This window comes from Chlorocebus sabaeus, chromosome 12 (assembly GCF_047675955.1).
Source record: "Chlorocebus sabaeus isolate Y175 chromosome 12, mChlSab1.0.hap1, whole genome shotgun sequence".
NCBI lineage: Eukaryota > Metazoa > Chordata > Mammalia > Primates > Cercopithecidae > Chlorocebus > Chlorocebus sabaeus.
In genome coordinates this window covers 113100738-113119231 of record NC_132915.1, presented here as the reverse complement: position 1 = coordinate 113119231, position 18494 = coordinate 113100738, and the positions used below count along the sequence as shown (strand labels likewise).

Genomic DNA, 18494 nt, shown 5'->3' with positions numbered 1-18494 from the left:
AGGGTAATAAAGGTGTCATGTGACCTGTCATCATCTTACCCTTCTGGTTTGTTTTTCACCTGCTCAGGTAGAAACTTGGGTGGAGAGAAGGATAAGCCATTTATTAACCCAACACCCCTAGCACTAGCTAGCACAAGTCCTAGCACCTTGGACTTGTCGGAGGTGCAGGGGCTAGAAAGGGAATGACAGAGTGCACAAGCCCTTTCTACCCCGTGCCCCCTAGGTGGTGGCCCCCAGACACACCCTCTCTGCTGGCAGTGCAGACCATCTGTCCCAATACCCTAGAGGAGAACCATCACCTAGAGGAGAGCGCCTTCTGCTCCAACTTTCTGGGCAGGTCCCAGGCTGGGGCAGCGGCCGTCCACAGAGGTTTATCAGGCCTGGCCACGCATGCGGACAGAGGATATGACTGGGATACCCTAGGGTGTGGGGAGGGTCAGCCTGGGGTCGGGGGGCATGAAGGCTGTGTTCCAGACTCCTACTGCCCCCAATCCTCTGTGCCCCGGCCGGAGCTCTCCTGGCTTCGCTGATCTGTAAGAGGCAGAGACAGACAAGCTCGAACCATATCCGTCGTGGTGTGGCGTCACTGTGCCCATTTTATCATGGCAGAAACTGGGTTCCGTAACAAGGACAACAGGCAGTGGGGGCCAGGCCTGGGTCCAATGCAGGGCTTCTCAATCCAGCCTCACTTCTCTTGGGTGCCCACGTGGCAGCGGTGGCCTTGCCACACCCCTCACTCCACGCCCTTCCTCTCAATCTCAGGGGCACTCCAGCCCCTCTTGGTTCTTTCGCCTGCAAAGAGAGATCTCCAAGATCTGTCTACTGGGCCCACCCCCAGCTCCAACCCATCTGGGAGTCACATGCTGAGGAGACCGGACCAGAGAGAGGGACTTTGTCTAGACTATCACGTGGGGCACCCAGGCTTGGCTGCCCAAAACACTGGGCGCTGGAGCTGTGGCGTTCACTTCTTGCTAACCCCCAGGCTCTCTCACCTGTGCTCATGTCTTTGGGGAGCTGCCCGGTCTCCAGGAAGAGCCAGAGGTTGCTGCATTTCTTCGACTCCACTCTCGTCACCCCATAGCTGGCCACAGAGCCTGCAACTGTGGAGCAGGAAATGGAAGGGGGCTGGGGCCTCTGTGCTTCTCAGGATAAGAGAAGTGGGCACAGGCTGCTTCCTGACAGACGGGGTGGGTGGGCTCAGGTGGGGCTCCCGCGGAGACCTGGGGCTCCATGTCAGAGTCAGGAACGCAGAACCACAGCCCCAACGCTAGCGGAAACCCACCGCTCAAAGAGCCCAGGCAGGGACCCTGGAGTACCCACCCACGGCCACTAGTAGGCTCCACTGCAAAGGGTATGGAAACTTCCTCTGAATGAACATCTGCAAGCCAAAGGCCATGCCGGTGCCTGCAAAAAGCCGAGGTCCCCATCAGCCTGTACCCGGGGCTGGCCGGGACCCACCTGGCCAGGCCCCCAGCACCTGCGGGCAGGTGACTTGGCACCCCCTGCTGGGGAGCCAGGGCGGGGCAGGAGGGTGCGTTCTCTCCCAGCCGCAGGGCACCTGGACGCAGCCTACCTGTGACGAAGGTGAAAACGCCCTTCATGAAGGCGTGTGACTGGCATGCGGCATACTCCCCGAGTCCCTGGGGTGGCAGAGCGGGGGGTCTGAAGGCTCGGTCCCCTGCCCTCTTCCTTCACCGCCTCTCCTGTCCCTTCTCTGGGCACACCCTGGTTGTGGAGGAGTGAGATCCTGGGCGCTTGGACACGTCCCACCTCCCCTATGCCCACCCGGACGCCCTGAGCCCCCTAGCAAGGGACTGGCCCCAGCCTCCGCCACTCTTCCCTGACGAGGGCACCCCCACGCCCCAGCCCCTCTGCCTCGCTCAGGTCAGCTTCTGGGATCTGAGGCCTGCGTCCCAGACCGGCCTTCTCACCGGGTGCTTGGCAGCCACGGCGTCGTCCACCCGGGACAGGCCCAAGTTCACCATGGTTGGCAGGGCTCGGGGAGGGGGCCTGCGCAAGCGCAGGCGGAGGAGCCGGGCAGGGACCTGGGGGTGTGGCCTAGAGGACAGGACTGCGCAGTTGCGGTTGGAGGGGCGGGACCAGGATCTGGGGGCGTGGAATAGGCGGAGGGGGCGGGGCCTAGGAGACGGGGCCTGGGGGCGGGCCTGCGCTGCAGCAGGCGGAGGAGACGGGAGCTGGGAGATGGATCTGGGGGCGGGACCTGGGAAACGCGACCTGGGGGCGGGGCCTGAGAGATAAAACCTGGGAGCCGGCTTGCGCAGGCGGAGGTATCGGGTTCTAAGAGGCGGGCCCTGCGCGGGGGCAGGCGGAGGGGCCAGGGCCTTGGATTGGGGGCGGAGCAAGGGTCGAGCCTGCTGGAGCGTAGGGGAGAGGGGTGGGGCCTGGGGCCTGGCCACGCCTCTAGGAGCTTGGGGCCTGTGACCTCCGGCGACGACTGGGCGGGGCGAAGGCGGGCGCCGGGCGGGGCGTGGCTGAGAGCGCGCTCTCCTTCCCCCGGCCTGGAGTCGTTCCCACACTCGCGGAAGGCTAATGATTGTCGGTGTTATTTTGCTTAAGGACTAGAATCGGGTATTGAATCTCTCATAAGCGACCATAAGGAGTGGGGATGTATAAAATTACTGTTGCCGGGCGCGGTGGCTCACGCCTGTAATCCCAGCACTTTGGGAGGCCAAGGCGGGCGGATCACGAGGTCAGGAGATCGAGACCATCCTGGCTAACACGGTGAAACCCCGTCTCTACTAAAAATGCAAGAAATTATCTGGGCCTGGCCGCGGGCGCCTGTGGTCCCCGCTACTTGGGAGGCTGAGGCAGGAGAATGGCGTGAACCCGGGAGGTGGAGCTTGCAGTAAGCCGAGATCGCGCCACTGTACTCCAGCCTGGGCGACTGAGCGAGACTCCGTCTCAAAAAAAATAAAATAAAATAAAATTACTGCTTAGCAAAGTGGTTCTGTAACCAGCAGCTTAGCAACTGAGCCTCAAACTCTTTTTTTTTTTTTTGCATGACAGTCTTTACTTTTAAATAATTATCGATACACCAAATAATAACATGTACAGTTCTTGAATTCTATCATCTAGTAATTTTGATTAAGAGAAACTAAAATCAGCCCAAACAATTCCGCTAGTATTCACTGGTGTAACCATTAGCAAGAACGGAAGACTTCAAGGCAGGCTGCTGCTTCACGCAGGTTACGAATAACTATTTACTACTTTTTCATCGATAAAGCCCCTGACCTTCAAGAAAGTGTTAGGGAAAAAAATTATTTAACCCCTTCCTTTCTTCAAAGAATTACGTTTTTTTAAAAACTAGATTAAAGAAAGAAAAAGTCATCACTGATATACATGTTGCTTGAGTCAAAACGCATAGGAAAAAAGACAACATATAACCATTAAATTCCTAAGAAATATGAGGTAAAAAGATGAAATCTTGTCCGGGGGCGGTGGCTCATGCCTGTAATCCCAGCGCTTTGGGAGGCCGAGGCGGGTGGGTCACAAGATCAGGAGTTCAAGACCAGCCTGGCCAAGATGGTGAAACCCCGTCTCTACTAAAAATACAAAAATTAGCTGGACGTGGTGGCAGGTGCCTGTAATCCCAGCTACTCGGGAAGCTGAGACAGGAGAATCACTTGAACCTGCGAGGTAGAGGTTGCAGGGAGCCAAGATCATGCCACTGCACTCCAGCCTGGGCGACAGAGTGAGACTCTGTCTCCAAAAAAAAAAAAAAAGGCTGAAATCTTTAGATAATTTCTAAGTCTGTACGAAAAAGCTAGATTTGCTACTCTCCAGAAAGTGGAAGGACCTACTCTATAATATATGGAAATAAGGCCGGGCGCGGTGGCTTAAGCCTGTAATCCCAGCACTTTAGGAGGCCAAGACTGGCGGATCATGAGGTCAGGAGATCGAGACCATCCTGGCTAACCCGGTGAAACCCCGTCTCTACTAAAAAATACAAAAAAACTAGCCGGGCGAGGTGGCGGGCGCCTGTAGTCTCAGCTACTCGGGAGGCTGAGGCAGGAGAATGGTGTGAACCTGGGAGGCGGAGCTTGCAGTGAGCCAGGATCTGGCCACTGCACTCCAGCCTGGGCGACAGTGCCAGACTCCGTCTCAAAAAAAAAAAAAAAAATGTGTTTGCAGGCAGTATGCTTGGTAAAAGTCATCGCCATTCTCCATTCTCAATTACCCAGGGACACAACGCACTGTGGAAAGCCACAGGGACCCCTGCCCAAGAAAGCCTGGGTATTGTCCAGGTTTCCCCACACTGAGACAGCCTGAGATATGGCCTTGTGGGTGTGGGGAAAATAAACAGAGATCAGACTGTTATTGTGTCTATGTAGAAAGAGGTAGACATAAGAGACTCCATTTTGTTCTGTGTTAAGGAAAATTCTTCTGCCTTGAGATGCTGTTAATCTGTAACCCTAGTCCCAACCCTGTGCTCGCAGAGACACGTGCTGTGTTGACTCAAGGTTTAATGGATTTAGGGCTATGCAGGATGTGCTTTGTTAAACAAGTGCTTGAAGGCAGTATGCTTGTTAAAAGTCATCACCACTCTCTAATCTCAAGTACCCAGGGACACAATATACTGTGGAAGGCCGAAGGCCGCAGGGACCTCTGCCTAGGAAAGCCAGGTATTGTCCAAGGTTTCTCCCCATGTGATAGTCTGAGATATGGCCTCATGGGAAGGGAAAGTCCTGACTGTCCCCCAGACCGACACACCGACACCGACACACCGACACCGACACCAGAAAGGGTTTGTGATGAGGAGGATGAGTGAAAGAGGAAGGCCTCTTTGCAGTTGAGATAAGAGGAAGGCATCTCTCGCCCGCTCATCCCTAGGAATGGAATGTCTTGGTGTAAAGCCCAATCGTACATTCTATTTATTGAGATAGGAGAAAACCGCCCCGTGGCTGGAGGTGAGACAGGCTGGTGACAATATGGCTCTCCTACTCTTTACTGCTCTGAGATGTTTGTGTAAAGTCAGACATAAATCTGGCCTACGTGCACATCCAGGCACAGCACCTTTCCTTAAACGTATGACACAGATTCCTTTGCTCACATGTTTCCTGCTGACCCTCTCCCCACCGTTACCCTGTGGTCCTGCCATGTCCCCCTCACTGAGGTAGTAGAGATAGCGACCAATAAATACGGACGAACTCAGAGACAAGCACTGGTGCAGAAGCTCGCTTGCTGAGCGCCGGTTCCCTGGGCCCACTTTTCTTCCTGTATACTTTGTCTCTGTGTCCTATTTCCTTTTCTCAGTCTCTCGTCTCCACCTTGTGAGAAATACCCACAGGTGTGGAGGGGCAGGTCCCCTTCATCTGGCACTCATCGTGGGTTCCCTTCTCTAAGGTGAAGATATGCTACAGCGTGATCGTTGAGGACAAAGCAACGAGAGGTTACCGAGGACGTCCACGGTCAGCCTTGCGGTAAGCTTGTGTGCTCAGAGAACCCAGGGTAACAATGGGACAAACTGACGGTAAATATGCCTCTTATCTCAGCTTCATTAAAATTATTTTAATAAGAGGGGGAATTAGAGCCTCTACAGAAAATCTAATTACGTTATTTCAAACAATAGAACAATTCTGCCCATGGTTTCCAGAACAAGGAACTTTAGATCTAAAAGATTGGGGAAAAAATTGGCAAAGAATTAAAACAAGCAAATAGGGAAGGTAAAATCCATCCCACTTACAGTATGGAATGACTGGGCCATTATTAAAGCAGCTTTAGAACCGTTTCAAACAGAAGATAGCATTTCAGTTTCTGATGCCCCTGAAAACTGTGTAATAGATTGTGAAGGACAGGCAGGGACAGAATTCGAGAACGGAACGGAAAGTTCACATTGTGAATATGTAGTGGAGTCTGTAATGGCTCGGTCAACGCGAAATGTTGGCTACACTCAATTACGGGAGGTAATATATTCTGAACCATTAAAATTGGGGAGAAAAGGTACAGAATTATTGGGGCCATCAGAGTCTAAACCACGATGGCCAACTCCTCCTTCTGCGGTTTCAGATGCCCGTAACATTAGAACCTCAAATGCAGGTTAGACAAGTACAAACCCCAGGAGAATATCAAATAGAAAAGTTTAGAGCCTATCCCGGCAATGCCAATCCAGACACAGGATCCAGAATATCAGCCGGTAGAAAATAAGACCCAACCGCCGGTAGCCTATCAATACTGGCCGCCAGCCGAACTTCGGTACCGGCTGCCCCCAGAAAATCAGTAGGGACAGCCAGGAAGGTTCCCAGCACCCCAGGGCAGGGCGCTACAGCCGCAGCCGCCCACTATGAGACTTAATCCTACAACACCACCTAGTGGACAGGATATGCATTACATACAATTATTGAAAAGAAGAAAACAAGGAGATATTGAGGCGTGGCAGTTCCTGGTAATACTACAGTCCATATCGCCTGGAAAAGGGGCCCAAGAGGGAGTACCTCCCTGAGCTGATGCCAGATATGAATCCTTTTCTGTGAAAATGCTAAAAGACATGAAAGAGGGCGTAAAACAGTATGGACCCAACTCCCCTTACATGAGAACATTGTTGGATTCCACTGCTCATGGAAATAGACTTATTCCTTATGGTTGGGAAATTTTGGCCAAATCATCACTTTCACCGTCTCAATTTTTATAATTTAAGACCTGGTGGGTTGATGGGGCACAAGAACAGGTTCAAAAATTAGGGCCGCCAATCCTCCAGTTAACATAGAGGCAGATCAACTCTTAGGAACAGGTCAAAACTGGAGCACTATTAATCAACAAGCAGTAATGCAAAATGAGGCCATTGAGCAAGTTAGAGCTATCTGCCTTAGGGCCTGGGAAAAAATCCAAGACCCAGGAACCGCCTGCCCCTCGTTCAATACAATAAGACGAGACTCTAAAGAGCCCTACCCTGATTTTGTGGCAAGACTCCAAGATGCTGCTCAAAAGTCAATTGCCAATGAGAATGCCTGTAAGGTCATAGTGGAGTTGATGGTGTACGAAAATGCCAATCCTGATTGTCAATCAGCCATTAAGCCATTAAAAGGGAAGATCCCGGCAGGGTCAGATGTAATCTCAGAGTACATCAAAGCCTGTGATGGAATCGTCAAAGCCTGTGATGGAACCGGAGGGGCTATGCATAAAGCTATGCTTATGGCTCAAGCAATAACTGGGGTCGCTTTAGGAGGATAAGTTAGAACATTTGAGGGAAAATATTATAATTGTGGTCCCATTGGTCATTTAAAAAAGAATTGCCCAGTCTCAAATAAACAAAATATAACAAATCAAACTACAACGGCAAAAGCTAAAGAGCCACGTGGCCTGTGTCAAGATGTGGAAAAGGAAAACACTGGGCTAATCAGTGTCGTTCTAAATTTGACAAACATGGGCAACCATTGTTGGGAAACGGGAATAGGGCCCAGCCTTAGACCCCGCAACAAACTGGGGCATTCCCGATTCGGGCTTTTGTTCCTCAGGGTTTTCATGGACAACAAACTCCACTGTCACAAGTGCCTCAGGGAATGCGCCAGTTACCACAATACAACAATTGTCCCCACCACAAGCGGCAGTGCAGCAGTAGATTTTTGTGCTATGCAAGCAGTGTCTCTGCTTCCAGGGGAGCCCCCACAAATAATCCTCACGGGGTATATGGCCCACTGCCCGAGGGGACTACAGGACTCATCTTACGAAGATCAAGTCTAAATCTAAAGGGAGTTCAAATTCCTACTGGTGTGGTTGATTCAGACTACAAAGGCAAACTTCAGTTGGTTATTAGCTCCTCAATTCCTTGGAGTGCCAGTCCAGGAGACACGATTGCTCAGTTTTTACTCCTGCCTTATATTAAGGTTGGAAACAGTGAAATAAAAAGAACAGGAGGGTTTGGAAGCACTGATCCCGCGGGAAAGGCTGCATATTGGGCAAGTGAGGTCTCAGAAAGCAGACCTGTGTGTAAGGCCATTCATTATTCAAGGAAAACAGCTTGAAGGGTTAGTAGACACTGGGGTGTGGGCAGAAAGCCGCCCAGGTACCAAGGCAAGAAACTGAAGGCACAAGCTATTCCAATGAGATAAAGAAAATAGGATAAGAGAAAGTTATATTAGAAATAGGATATAGAGATGATTATATATGGTTATTATCAATCATTCATTTTTAGTCTTATTCTTTTTATTTTTATTTTTATTTTTTTTTTGAGACGGAGTCTCACTCTGTCGCCCAGGCTGGAGTGCAGTGGCGCAATCTCGGCTCACTGCAAGCTCCGCCTCCCGGGTTCACGCCATTCTCCTGCCTCAGCCTCCCCAGTAGCTGGGACTACAGGCGCCCGCCACTGCGCCCGGCTAATTTTTTCTATTTTTAGTAGAGACGGGGTTTCACCATGATCTCGATCTCCTGACCTTGTGATCCGCCCGCCTCGGCCTCCCAAAGTGCTGGGATTACAGGCGTGAGCCACCGCGCCCGGCCTATTCTTTTTATTATTATTATAATCAACGAAAAACCAGGCCATACAGAGTTAGGACCTGAAGGGACACTGTGAGAAGTGACCAGAAGACAAGAGTGTGAGCCCTCTGTCATGTCCAGACAGGGCCACTTGAGGGCTCCTTGGTCTAGCGGTAGCGCCAGTGCCTGGGAAAGCACCTGTTACTTAGCAGACCTTGGTTTAACCAGTGCCTGGGAAAGCACCGTTACTTAGCAGACCAGGAAAGGGAGTCTCCCTTTCCTCGGGGGAGTTAGGGAACACTCTGCTCCACCAGCTCTTGTGGGAGGCCTGACATTAGCCAGGCCTGCCCGCAGTCATCCGGAGGCTTAAATGTTTCCCCGTGGTGCTGTGCTTCAGTGGTCACGCTCCTTGTCCGCTTTCATGTTCCGCCTGTACACCTGGCTCCCCCTTTTAAGTTCTTAGAAGACAGCAGTAGCAGAATTAGCAAAAGTATTACAGTCTTTGATCACTCGGATAAGTTCATAGAAGATAGGCTGACATATGCTGTCCCCCCTCTCTGTGGCTACCACAAAGGGAAAGGCCCCCTGTCACGTGGACACGTGACTTGATTGACTTTATCAATCATTTGAGATGACTCACATTCCTTACCCTGCCCCCTTGCCTTGTATAGAATAAATAGCAGTGCGTTCAGGCATTCGAGACTGCTGTCCAGGCATTCGAGGCTGCTACCGGACTCCAACGTAGCCTCCTGGGCCCAGCTGTCTTTCATACTCTCTCTTAGTCTCGTGTCTTTCTTTCTACAATCTCTTTTTTTTTTTTTTTTTTTTTTTTTTGAGACGGAGTCTCGCTCTGTCGCCCAGACTGGAGTGCAGTGGCGCGATCTCGGCTCACTGCAAGCTCCGCCTCCCGGGTTCATGCCATTCTCCTGCCTCAGCCTCCTGAGTAGCTGGGACTACAGGCGCCCGCCACCACGCCTGGCTAATTTTTTTTGTATTTTTAGTAGAGACGAGGTTTCACCGTGGTCTTGATCTCCTGACCTTGTGATCCGCCGCCTCGGCCTCCCAAAGTGTTGGGATTACAGGCGTGAGCCACCGCACCTGGCCTCTTTCTGCAATCTCTTGTCTCTGCACACGAAGAGAAAACCCACAAGGCTCTGCAGGGCTGGACCCTACACTGGGGCGATGTCTCTATCATTGCTTTGGATCAGTGGCCAAGAAACTGACCAAAACAAAAGACGGCTGCAAGTTTGGTGGGTGTAGGCACTGCCTCAGAGGTGTATCAAAGTACTATGATTTTACATTGTTTAGGGCCAGATAATCAAAAAAGTACTGTTCAGCCAATGAGTACTCCAATTCCTGTTAATCTGTGGGGTCGAGATTTATTACAACAAAGGGGTGTGGAAATCACTATGCCTGCTCCGTTATACAGACTCATGAGTCAAAAAATCACGACTAAAATAGGATATGTACCGGAAAAGGGACTAGGAAAGAGTGAAAACGGCATTAAAGTCCCAATTGAGGCTGAGGGAGATCAAGGAAAAAAAGGGAATAGGGCATCCTTTTTAGGGGCGGCCACTGTAGAGCCTCCAAAACCCATTCCATTAACTCGGAAAACAGAAAAACCTGTATGGATAAATCAGTGGCCGCTACCAAAACAAAAACTGGAGGCTTTACATGTATTAGTAAAGGAACAATTAGAAAAGGGACATACTGAGCCTTCATTTTCGCCTTGGAATCCTCCTGTGTTTGTAATTCAGAAAAAATCCAGCAGGTGGCCCATGCTAACTGAATGAAGAGTTGTTAATACCGTAATTCAACCCACGGGGGTCTCCAACCCGGGTTGCCCTGTCGGGCCATGATCCCCAAAGATTGGCCTTTAATTATAATTGATCTGGGGCCGGGAGCGGTGGCTCAAGCCTGTAATCCCAACACTTTGGGAGGCTGAGACGGGTGGATCACGAGGTCAGGAGATCGAGACCATCCTGGCTAACACGGTGAAACCCTGTCTCTACTAAAAAATGCAAAAAATTAGCCAGGCGTGGTGGCGGGCGCCTATAGTCCCAGCTACTCCCGAGGCTGAGGCAGGAAAGAATGGCGTGAACCCGGGAGGCGGAGCTTGCAGTGAGTGGAGATCCTGCCACTGCACTCCAGCCTGGGCGACAGAGCGAGACTCCATCTCAAAAAAAAATTATAATTGATCTGAAGGACTGCTTTTTTTTTTTTTTTTTTTTTTTTTTTTTTTTTTTTTTTTCCATTCTTCTGGTGAAGCAGGATTTTGAAAAATTGGCTTATACTATACCAGCCATAAATAATAAGGAACCAGCTACCAGGTATGTTAAACAGCCCACGGCCGGGCGCGGTGGCTCACGCCTGTAATCCCTGCACTTTGGGAGGCCGAGGCGGGCGGATCACGAGGTCAGGAGATCGAGACCATCCTGGCTAACACGGTGAAACCCCGTCTCTACTAAAATACAAAAAATTAGCAGGGCGCAGTGGCGGGTGCCTGTAGTCCCAGCTACTCGGGAGGCTGAGGCAGGAGAATGGCGCTAACCCGGGAGGCGGAGCTTGCAGTGAGCCGAGATCGAGCCACTGCACTTCAGCCTGGGTGACAGAGTGAAGACTCCGCCTCAAAAAAATAAAAAAATAAAAAAAAATAAAAAATAAAAATAAACAGCCCAGCTATTTGTCAGACTTTCGTAGTTCAAGCTCGTCATCCAGTTAGAGACAAGTTTTCAGACTGTTATATCATTCATTATGTAGATGATATTCTATGTGCTACAGAAATGAGAGACAAATTGATTGACTGTTACACGTGTCTGCAAACAGAGGTTGCCAACGCAGTACTGACAACAGCATCTAATAAGATTCAGACCTCTACTGCTTTTCATTATGTAAGGATGCAAGTAGAAAATAGAAAAATTGGCCGGGCGTGGTGGCTCAAGCCTGTAATCCCAGCACTTTGGGAGGCCGAGGCGGGCAGATCATGAGGTCAGGAGATCAAAACCATCCTGGCTAACATGGTGAAACCCCATCTCTACTAAAAATACAAAAAACTAGCCGGGCGCGGTGGCGGGCGCCTGTAGTCCCAGCTACTCAGGAGGCTGAGGCAGGAGAATGGCGTGAACCCGGGAGGCGGAGCTTGCAGTGAGCCGAGATCCAGCCACTGCACTCCAGCCTGGGCGACAGAGCGAGACTGTGCCTCAAAAAAAGAAAAAAAGAAAAAAAGAAAAAAGAAAAATTAAACCACATGGCGTAAACCCAGGAGGCAGAGCTTGCAGTGAGCTGAGATCGCACCACTGCACTCCAGCCTGGGTGGCAGAGCAAGACTCCGTTTCAAAAAAAAAAAAAAATTAAACCACAAAAAATAGAAATAAGACACATTAAAAACATTAAATGACTTTCAAAAATTGCTAGGAGATATTAATTGGATTCTGCCAACTCTAGGCATTCCTACTTACACCATGTCAAACGTGTTCTGTATCTTAAGAGGGGACCCAGACTTAAATAGTAAAAGAATGTTAACCCCAGAGGCAGCAAAAGATATTGAATTAGTTGAAGAAAAAATTCGATCAGCACAAGTAAATAGAATAGATCCCTTGGCCCCACTCCAACTTTTGGTTTTTGCTGCTACACACTGTCCAACAGGCACCACTGTTCAAAATACTGATCTTGTGGAGTGGTCTTTCCTTCCTCACAGTACAATTAAGACTTTTACATTGTACTTGGATCAAACAGCTACATTAATTGGTCAGGCAAGATTACAAATAATCTAACTGTCTGGAAGTGACCCAGACAAAATCACTGTTCCTTTAAACAAGGAACAGGTTAGACAAGCCTTTATCAATTCTGGTGCATGGCAGACTGGTCTTGCTGATTTTGTGAGAATTATTGACAATCATTACCCAAAAACAAAAATCTTTCAGTTTTTAAAACTGACTATTTGGATTTTACCTAAAATTACCAGACATAAATCTTTAGAAAATGCTCTGACCGTGTTTACTGATGGTTTCAGCAATGGAAAAGTGGCTTACACCAGGCCAAAGAACGAGCCACTGAAACTCAATATCACTCGGCTTAAAAAGCAGGATCGGTTGTCATCATTACAGCGTTACAAGATTTTAATCAGCCTATTAATATTGTATCAGATTCTGCATACGTAGTACAGGCTATAAGGGATATTGAGCCAGCCCTAATCAAATATAGCATGGATGGTCAGTTAAACCAGCTGTTCAGTTTATTACAACACACAGTGAGAAAAAGAAATTTCCCATTTTATATTACTTGTGTTTGAACACACACTAATTTACCAGGGCCTTTAACTAAAGCAAATGAACAAGCTGACTTACTGGTGTCATCTGCATTCATAAAAGCACAAGAACTTCATGCTTTGACTCTTGTAAATGTGACAGGATTAAAAAATAAATTCAATATCACATGGAAACAGGCAAAAAATATTGTACAACATTGCAGTCAGTGTCAAGTCCTACACCTGCACACTCAGGAGGCAGGAGTTAATCCCAGAGGTCTGTGTCCTTATGCGTTATGGCAAACGGATGCCACACATGTACCTTCATTTGGAAAAGTATCATGTGTCCATGTGACAGTAGATTCTTATTCACATTTCATGTGGGCAATCTGCCGGACAGGAGAAAGTACTTCCCATGTTAAAAGACATTTATTATCTTGTTTTGCTGTCATGGGAGTTCCAGAAAAAATCAAAACTGACAATGGGCCAGGATACTGTAGTAAAGCATTCCAAAAATTCTTAAATCAGTGGAAAATAGGCCGGGCGCGGTGGCTCAAGCCTGTAATCCCAGCACTTTGGGAGGCTGAGACGGGCGGATCACGAGGTCAGGAGATCGAGACCATCCTAGTAAACACAGTGAAACTCTGTCTCTACTAAAGAAAATACAAAAAAACTAGCCGGGCGAGGTGGCGGGCGCCTGTAGTCCCAGCTACTCCAGAGGCTGAGGCAAGAGAATGGCGTAAACCCGAGAGGCGGAGCTTGCAGTGAGCTGAGATCCCGCCACTGCAACCCAGCCTGGGCGACAGAGCGTCTCCGTCTCAAAAAAAAAAAAAAAAAGAAAAAAAGAAAGCCCATTTAAATTTGGTACCAGAAACTGAGGCAATCATGGGATTTGCTGATGGCCTCGCAAGTCTTAACCCTGTCACTTGGGCTAAAACCCTCTTAAGTTCCACTATCGTAAATTTCATATTAATCCTTGTGTGCCTGTTCTCTCTGTTGTTAGTTTGCAGGTGTACCCAGCAACTCCGAAGAGACAGCGACCATCAAGAACGGGCCATGATGATGATGGCGGTTTTGTCAAAAAGAAAAAGGGGAAATGTGAGGGATCAGACTGTTAGGGTGTCCAGGTAGAAAAAGGAAGACATAAGAAACTCCATTTTGATCTGTACTAAGAAAACTTCTTCTGCTTGGAAATGCTGTTAATCTGTAACCTTAGCCCCAACCCTGTGCTCGCAGGAACCTGTGCTGTGTTGACTCAAGGTTTAATGGATTTAGGGCTGGGCAGGATGTGCTTTGTTAAAAATGTGTCTGCGGGCAGTATGCTTGGTAAAAGTGACCGCCATTCTCCATTCTCAATTACCAGGGACAATGCACTGCGGAAAGCCGCAGGGACCTCTGTCCAAGAAAGCCTGGGTATTGTCCAAGGTTTCCCCACACTGAGACAGCCTGAGATATGGCCTCGTGGGAAGGGAAAGACCTTACAGTCCCCCAGCCCGACACCCGTGAAGGGGCTGTGTTGAGGAGGATGAGTGAAAGACGAAGGCCTCTTTGCAGTTGAGATAAGACGAAGGCATCTGTCTCCTGCTCGTCCCTGGGAATGGAATGTCTCGGTGTAAAACCCGACCGTACATTCTATTTACTGAGATAGGAGAAAACCGCCCCGTGGCTGGAGGTGAGACAGGCTGGTGACAATATGGCTCTCCTACTCTTTACTGCACTGAGATGTTTGTGTAAAGTCAGACCTAAATCTGGCCTACGTGCACATCCAGGCACAGCACCTTTCCTTAAACCTATGACACAGATTCCTTTGCTCACATGTTTTCTGCTGACCCTCTCCCCACCGTTACCCTTAGTCCTGCCATGTCCCCCTCACTGAGATAGTAGAGATAGCGACCAATAAATACCGAGGAACTCAGAGACCAGCGCCGGTGCAGGCCCTCACTTGCTAAGCGCTGGTCCCCTGGGCCCACTTTTCTTCCTCTATAGTTTTTCTCTGTGTCTTATTTCTTTTCTCAGTCTGTTGTCCCCACCTCGTGAGAAATACCCTCAGGTGTGGAGGGGCAGGCACCCTTCACCATTTCATAAGAATGTAACGGCCGGGCTCGGTGGCTCAAGCCTGTAATCCCAGCACTTTGGGAGGCCGAGACGGGTGGATCATGAGGTCAGGAGATCGAGACCATCCTGGCTAACATGGTGAAACCCCATCTCTACTAAAAAAAAAAAATTACAAAAAAACTAGCCGGGCGAGGTGGCAGGCGCCTGTAGTCCCAGCTATTCAGGAGGCTGAGGCAGAAGAATGGTATGAACACAGGGGGCGGAGCTTGCAGTGAGCTGAGATCCAGCCACTGCACTCCAGCCTGAGCGACAGAGCAAGACTCCGTCTCAAAAAAAAAAAAAAAAAAAAAAAAAAAGAATATAACAAGAGCTGTTCTAAAGATTCATATTCCACGAGGGCATCTAAAATGCCAACCCACAGGACAGGTGCTTCTTTCTTCTTGTATCCATTTATGTGGTAGTTTTCAAGGATTTCTGGCCAAATGTCACAGACAAAAGCCAGGAGGTTATCCCAGCCTTCATCCCTGTTGTGAGGAATGTAGGTCTGGAGGATGGTCATCTTCTCCTAGGCCTTTTTCTCCACTTTGGTGCTGCCAGTGCCATGGATCCCAGTGCCGCAGCTTCCTTGGCCTTCAACTCTTTCTCCCTCTGCAGGTGGTGGTACTGTTCAATTTCAGCCTGAGCTGCTGCTTTGGCCTGCATCAGCCTCCAGTTCTTTCTCTTTTTTTTTGAGACAGAGTCTCGCTCTGTGGCCCAGGCTGGAGTGTAGTGGCAGTGATCTCGGCTTTCTGCAACCTCTACCTCCCAGGTTCAAACACTTCTCTGCCTCAGCGTCCTGAGTAGCTGGGACTACAGGCACGTGCCACCATGTTGCAGGAAATCAGGGACCCTCAACACAGGGACTGACTGGAGCCACGGCAGAGGAAAATAAATTGTGAAGATTTCACTGACATTTATCAGTTCCCAAATAATACTTTTATAATTTCTTATACCTGTCTTTACTTTAATCTCTTAATCCTGTTATCTTTGTAAGCTGAAGAGGTATGTCACCTCAGGACCACTGTGATAATTGTGTTAACTGTACAAATTGATTGTAAAGCATGTGTGTTTGAACAATATGAAATCAGTGCACCTTGAAAAAGAACAGAATAACAGCGATTTTTAGGGAACAAGGGAAGACAACCATAAGGTCTGACTGCCTGCGGGGTTGGGAAAAAGAGCCGTATTTTTCTTCTTGCAGAGCCTATAAATGGATGTGGAAGTAGGAGAGCTATTGCTAAATTCTTTTCCTAGCAAAGAATATTAATATTAATACCCTGAGAAAGGAATGCATTCCTGCAGGGAGGTCTATAAACGGCCGCTCTGGGAGTGTCTGTCTTATGCAGTTGAAATAAGGACTGGGATACACCCTGGTCTCCTGCAGTACCCTCAGGCTTACTAGAGTTGGGAAACTCCACCCTGGTAAATTTGTGATCGGACCGGTTCTCTGCTCTCGAACCCTGTTTTCTGTTGTTTAAGATATTTATCAAGACAATACGTGCACCACTGAACATAGACCCTCATCAGTGGTTCTGCTTTTGCCCTTTGACTTCTGATCTTTTTTGGACTCTTATCAGTAGTTCTGCTTTTGCCTTTTGTCCTGTTCCCTCAGAAGCACGTGATCTTTGTTAGACCCTTATTAGTAGTTCTGCTTTTTGCCCTTTGAAGCATGTGATTTTGGACCTACTCACTGTTTGTACACTCCCTCCCCTTTTGAAACCCTTAATAAAAACTTGCTGGTTTTGAGGTTCAGGCAGGCATCATGGTCCTACGAATATGTGATGTCACCCCTGGTGGCCCAGCTGTAAAAATTCCTCTCTTTTTACGGTCTCTCTTTGTTTCTCAGCCACCCAACACTTACGGAAAATAGAAAGAACCTACTTTGAAAAATTCAGGCGGCTTCCCCCAATACCACCACCCCTGGCTAATTTTTGTATTTTTAGTATTTTAGTAGAGACAGGGTTTCACTGTGTTAGCCAGGATGGTCTCGATCTTCTGATCTCATGATCCATCCACCTTGACCTCTAGTTCTTTCTTTTGTGGGCATCAGACACCTTCTCAGTGTCCTACTTCTCAGCCTGCAGCAGCTGCTGAATCCCGTGTGACAGACTGGCCATTGCAGCAGCAATTTTGAGACCAAGGCAAGTGGCCTAAAGCATCTTGAAGGCCCTTTGGGTCTTCAAACTGCATTTTAAACTGTTCTTTCTTCTTTATGTTTTCCTCTCCTGGCTCCAGGTCTCAAGATACAACTTTGAGACAAACTGCCTGTATGTTACCTCTCATTTTGAAACACAGCCTCAGAGTCCTACCCCGTTTCCTTCTTCATCCTATACTCCCAGGCCTTATGCACAGTTATTTACCTGGACACGTGTTCAGTACACACCATGCTGTCTTATCTGGCCATATATTTCCTTAGAAGCTTCAGGGGTCGGATTCTGATAGGGACCAGGCACCTCCGGAATTCTCTTTCCAACAAAAGATAGCTTCAGGGGTGGAACCCACTGCCGGCTGCAGAGTGACTAAGAGATTGACTAGGACTAGTTTATAACCCAGCAGGATCCATGATGGCACCAGCCCCTTCACCAAATGGAACAACAGTTCAAGAGGACCACCAGGGCAAGTCACGCCCCGGCACCTCCCTGATCCCCTTGCCTCTTTTGCATTCCAAACTCTTGCATTCCAAACTCTTTTTATTTTATTTATTTATTTATTTATTTATTTATTTATTTATTTATTTTCGAGACGGAGTCTCGCTCTGTCGCCCAGGCTGGAGTGCAGTGGCCAGATCTCAGCTCACTGCAAGCTCTGCCTCCCGGGTTTATGCCATTCTCCTGCCTCAGCCTCCCGAGTAGCTGGAACTACAGGTGCCCATCACCTCGCCTGGCTAGTTTTTTGTATTTTTTAGTAGAGACCGGGTTTCACCATGTTAGCCAGGATGGTCTCGATCTCCTGACCTCATGATCCGCCTGCCTTGTGTCTCAGCAGACATGACTCCAGCAGCTGGGGTGGCTCAGTGCAGGCTGCACCATCTGCCTCCAAGATGGCTTCTTTGCTCCTATGTCTGGTGCCTTGACTGGGGTGGCTGAAGGATGGTGTTATGAACTGAATTGTGTCCCCTCACATTTAGACACTCACCTCCTAATCCCCAATGTGAGCATATTGGAGACAGGGCCTTTAAGGAGGTAATTAGGGTAAAATTAGGCTGGAAGGGTGGGCCTCTATCTAAGAGGACTGGTGTCCATATAAGAGGAAGGGACACCAGAGTGTGATGCAGAGGAAAGAACATGTGAGGACAAAGCAGCCAGAAGGCGGCTGTCTGCAAACCACGGAGAGAGGCCTCACCAGAGACCAAACCTGCAGACACCTTGATCTGGGACTTCCAGCCCCCTGAGCTGTGGGAACATGCATTTCTGTTGTTTGAGCAGCCCTGTATATAGTATTCTGTGATGGCAACCTGAGCTGACAAGGATAGAAGGGCTCAGCTGGAACTGACGATCTGAGGGTCTACAGGCAGCCTCTCTGGCATGGTGGCGGCGTTCGGGTCCTTGGTTTTCTTACATGGCTGCTCAGGTTTCAAGAGAAAGGCATCTCTGGGAACAAGGTCAAAGCTGCAAGATGCTTTATGACCCAGCCTAAGAAGTCAGCTGAAGCAGTGGCAGGAAGATCTCTGGGAGGGGACACAGGCCTCACCTCTGGAATGAGATGTGTCAGGAATTCCCACCAT

General features: G+C 49.0%; 1 protein-coding gene and 1 pseudogene across 4 annotated transcripts; both read right to left on the bottom strand.

Moving 5' to 3' along the window:
• Positions 1–80: 80 nt before the first annotated feature.
• TMEM141 (transmembrane protein 141) lies at positions 81–2061 on the bottom strand. Of its 4 annotated transcripts, none has more exons than XM_008005580.3 (5): positions 1932–2059; positions 1574–1640; positions 1321–1404; positions 993–1100; positions 81–531 (listed from the first exon to the last, which is right to left on the bottom strand). In XM_008005580.3, exons 1-5 carry the CDS (start codon positions 1983–1985, stop codon positions 479–481), a joined length of 366 nt encoding a protein of 121 aa, XP_008003771.1. In that variant the 5' UTR covers positions 1986–2059; the 3' UTR covers positions 81–478. The 4 variants fall into 4 exon arrangements, with proteins under 4 accessions (XP_008003771.1, XP_037842959.1, XP_008003770.1 ...); XM_008005579.3 differs by lacking the exon at positions 81–531 and adding an exon at positions 569–792 and having other exon boundaries at positions 1932–2060; XM_037987031.2 differs by lacking the exon at positions 1321–1404 and having other exon boundaries at positions 1574–1725.
• Positions 2059–16887, bottom strand: LOC119620154 (V-type proton ATPase subunit G 1 pseudogene; annotated as a pseudogene).
• Between the last annotated feature and the right edge of the window lie 1607 nt (positions 16888–18494).

Bases quoted from the DNA above. Each gene is read 5' to 3' on its own strand.
- TMEM141 (XM_037987031.2), bottom strand. From the start codon at position 1,985: ATGGTGAACTTGGGCCTGTCCCGGGTGGACGACGCCGTGGCTGCCAAG. The intron at 1,726-1,931 runs GTGAGAAGGCCG...CTCCACAACCAG, and splicing joins CCGTGGCTGCCAAGCACCCG to GGTGTGCCCAGAGAAGGGAC. The intron at 1,101-1,573 runs GTAGGCTGCGTC...CCTGCTCCACAG, and splicing joins CGTTTTCACCTTCGTCACAG to TTGCAGGCTCTGTGGCCAGC.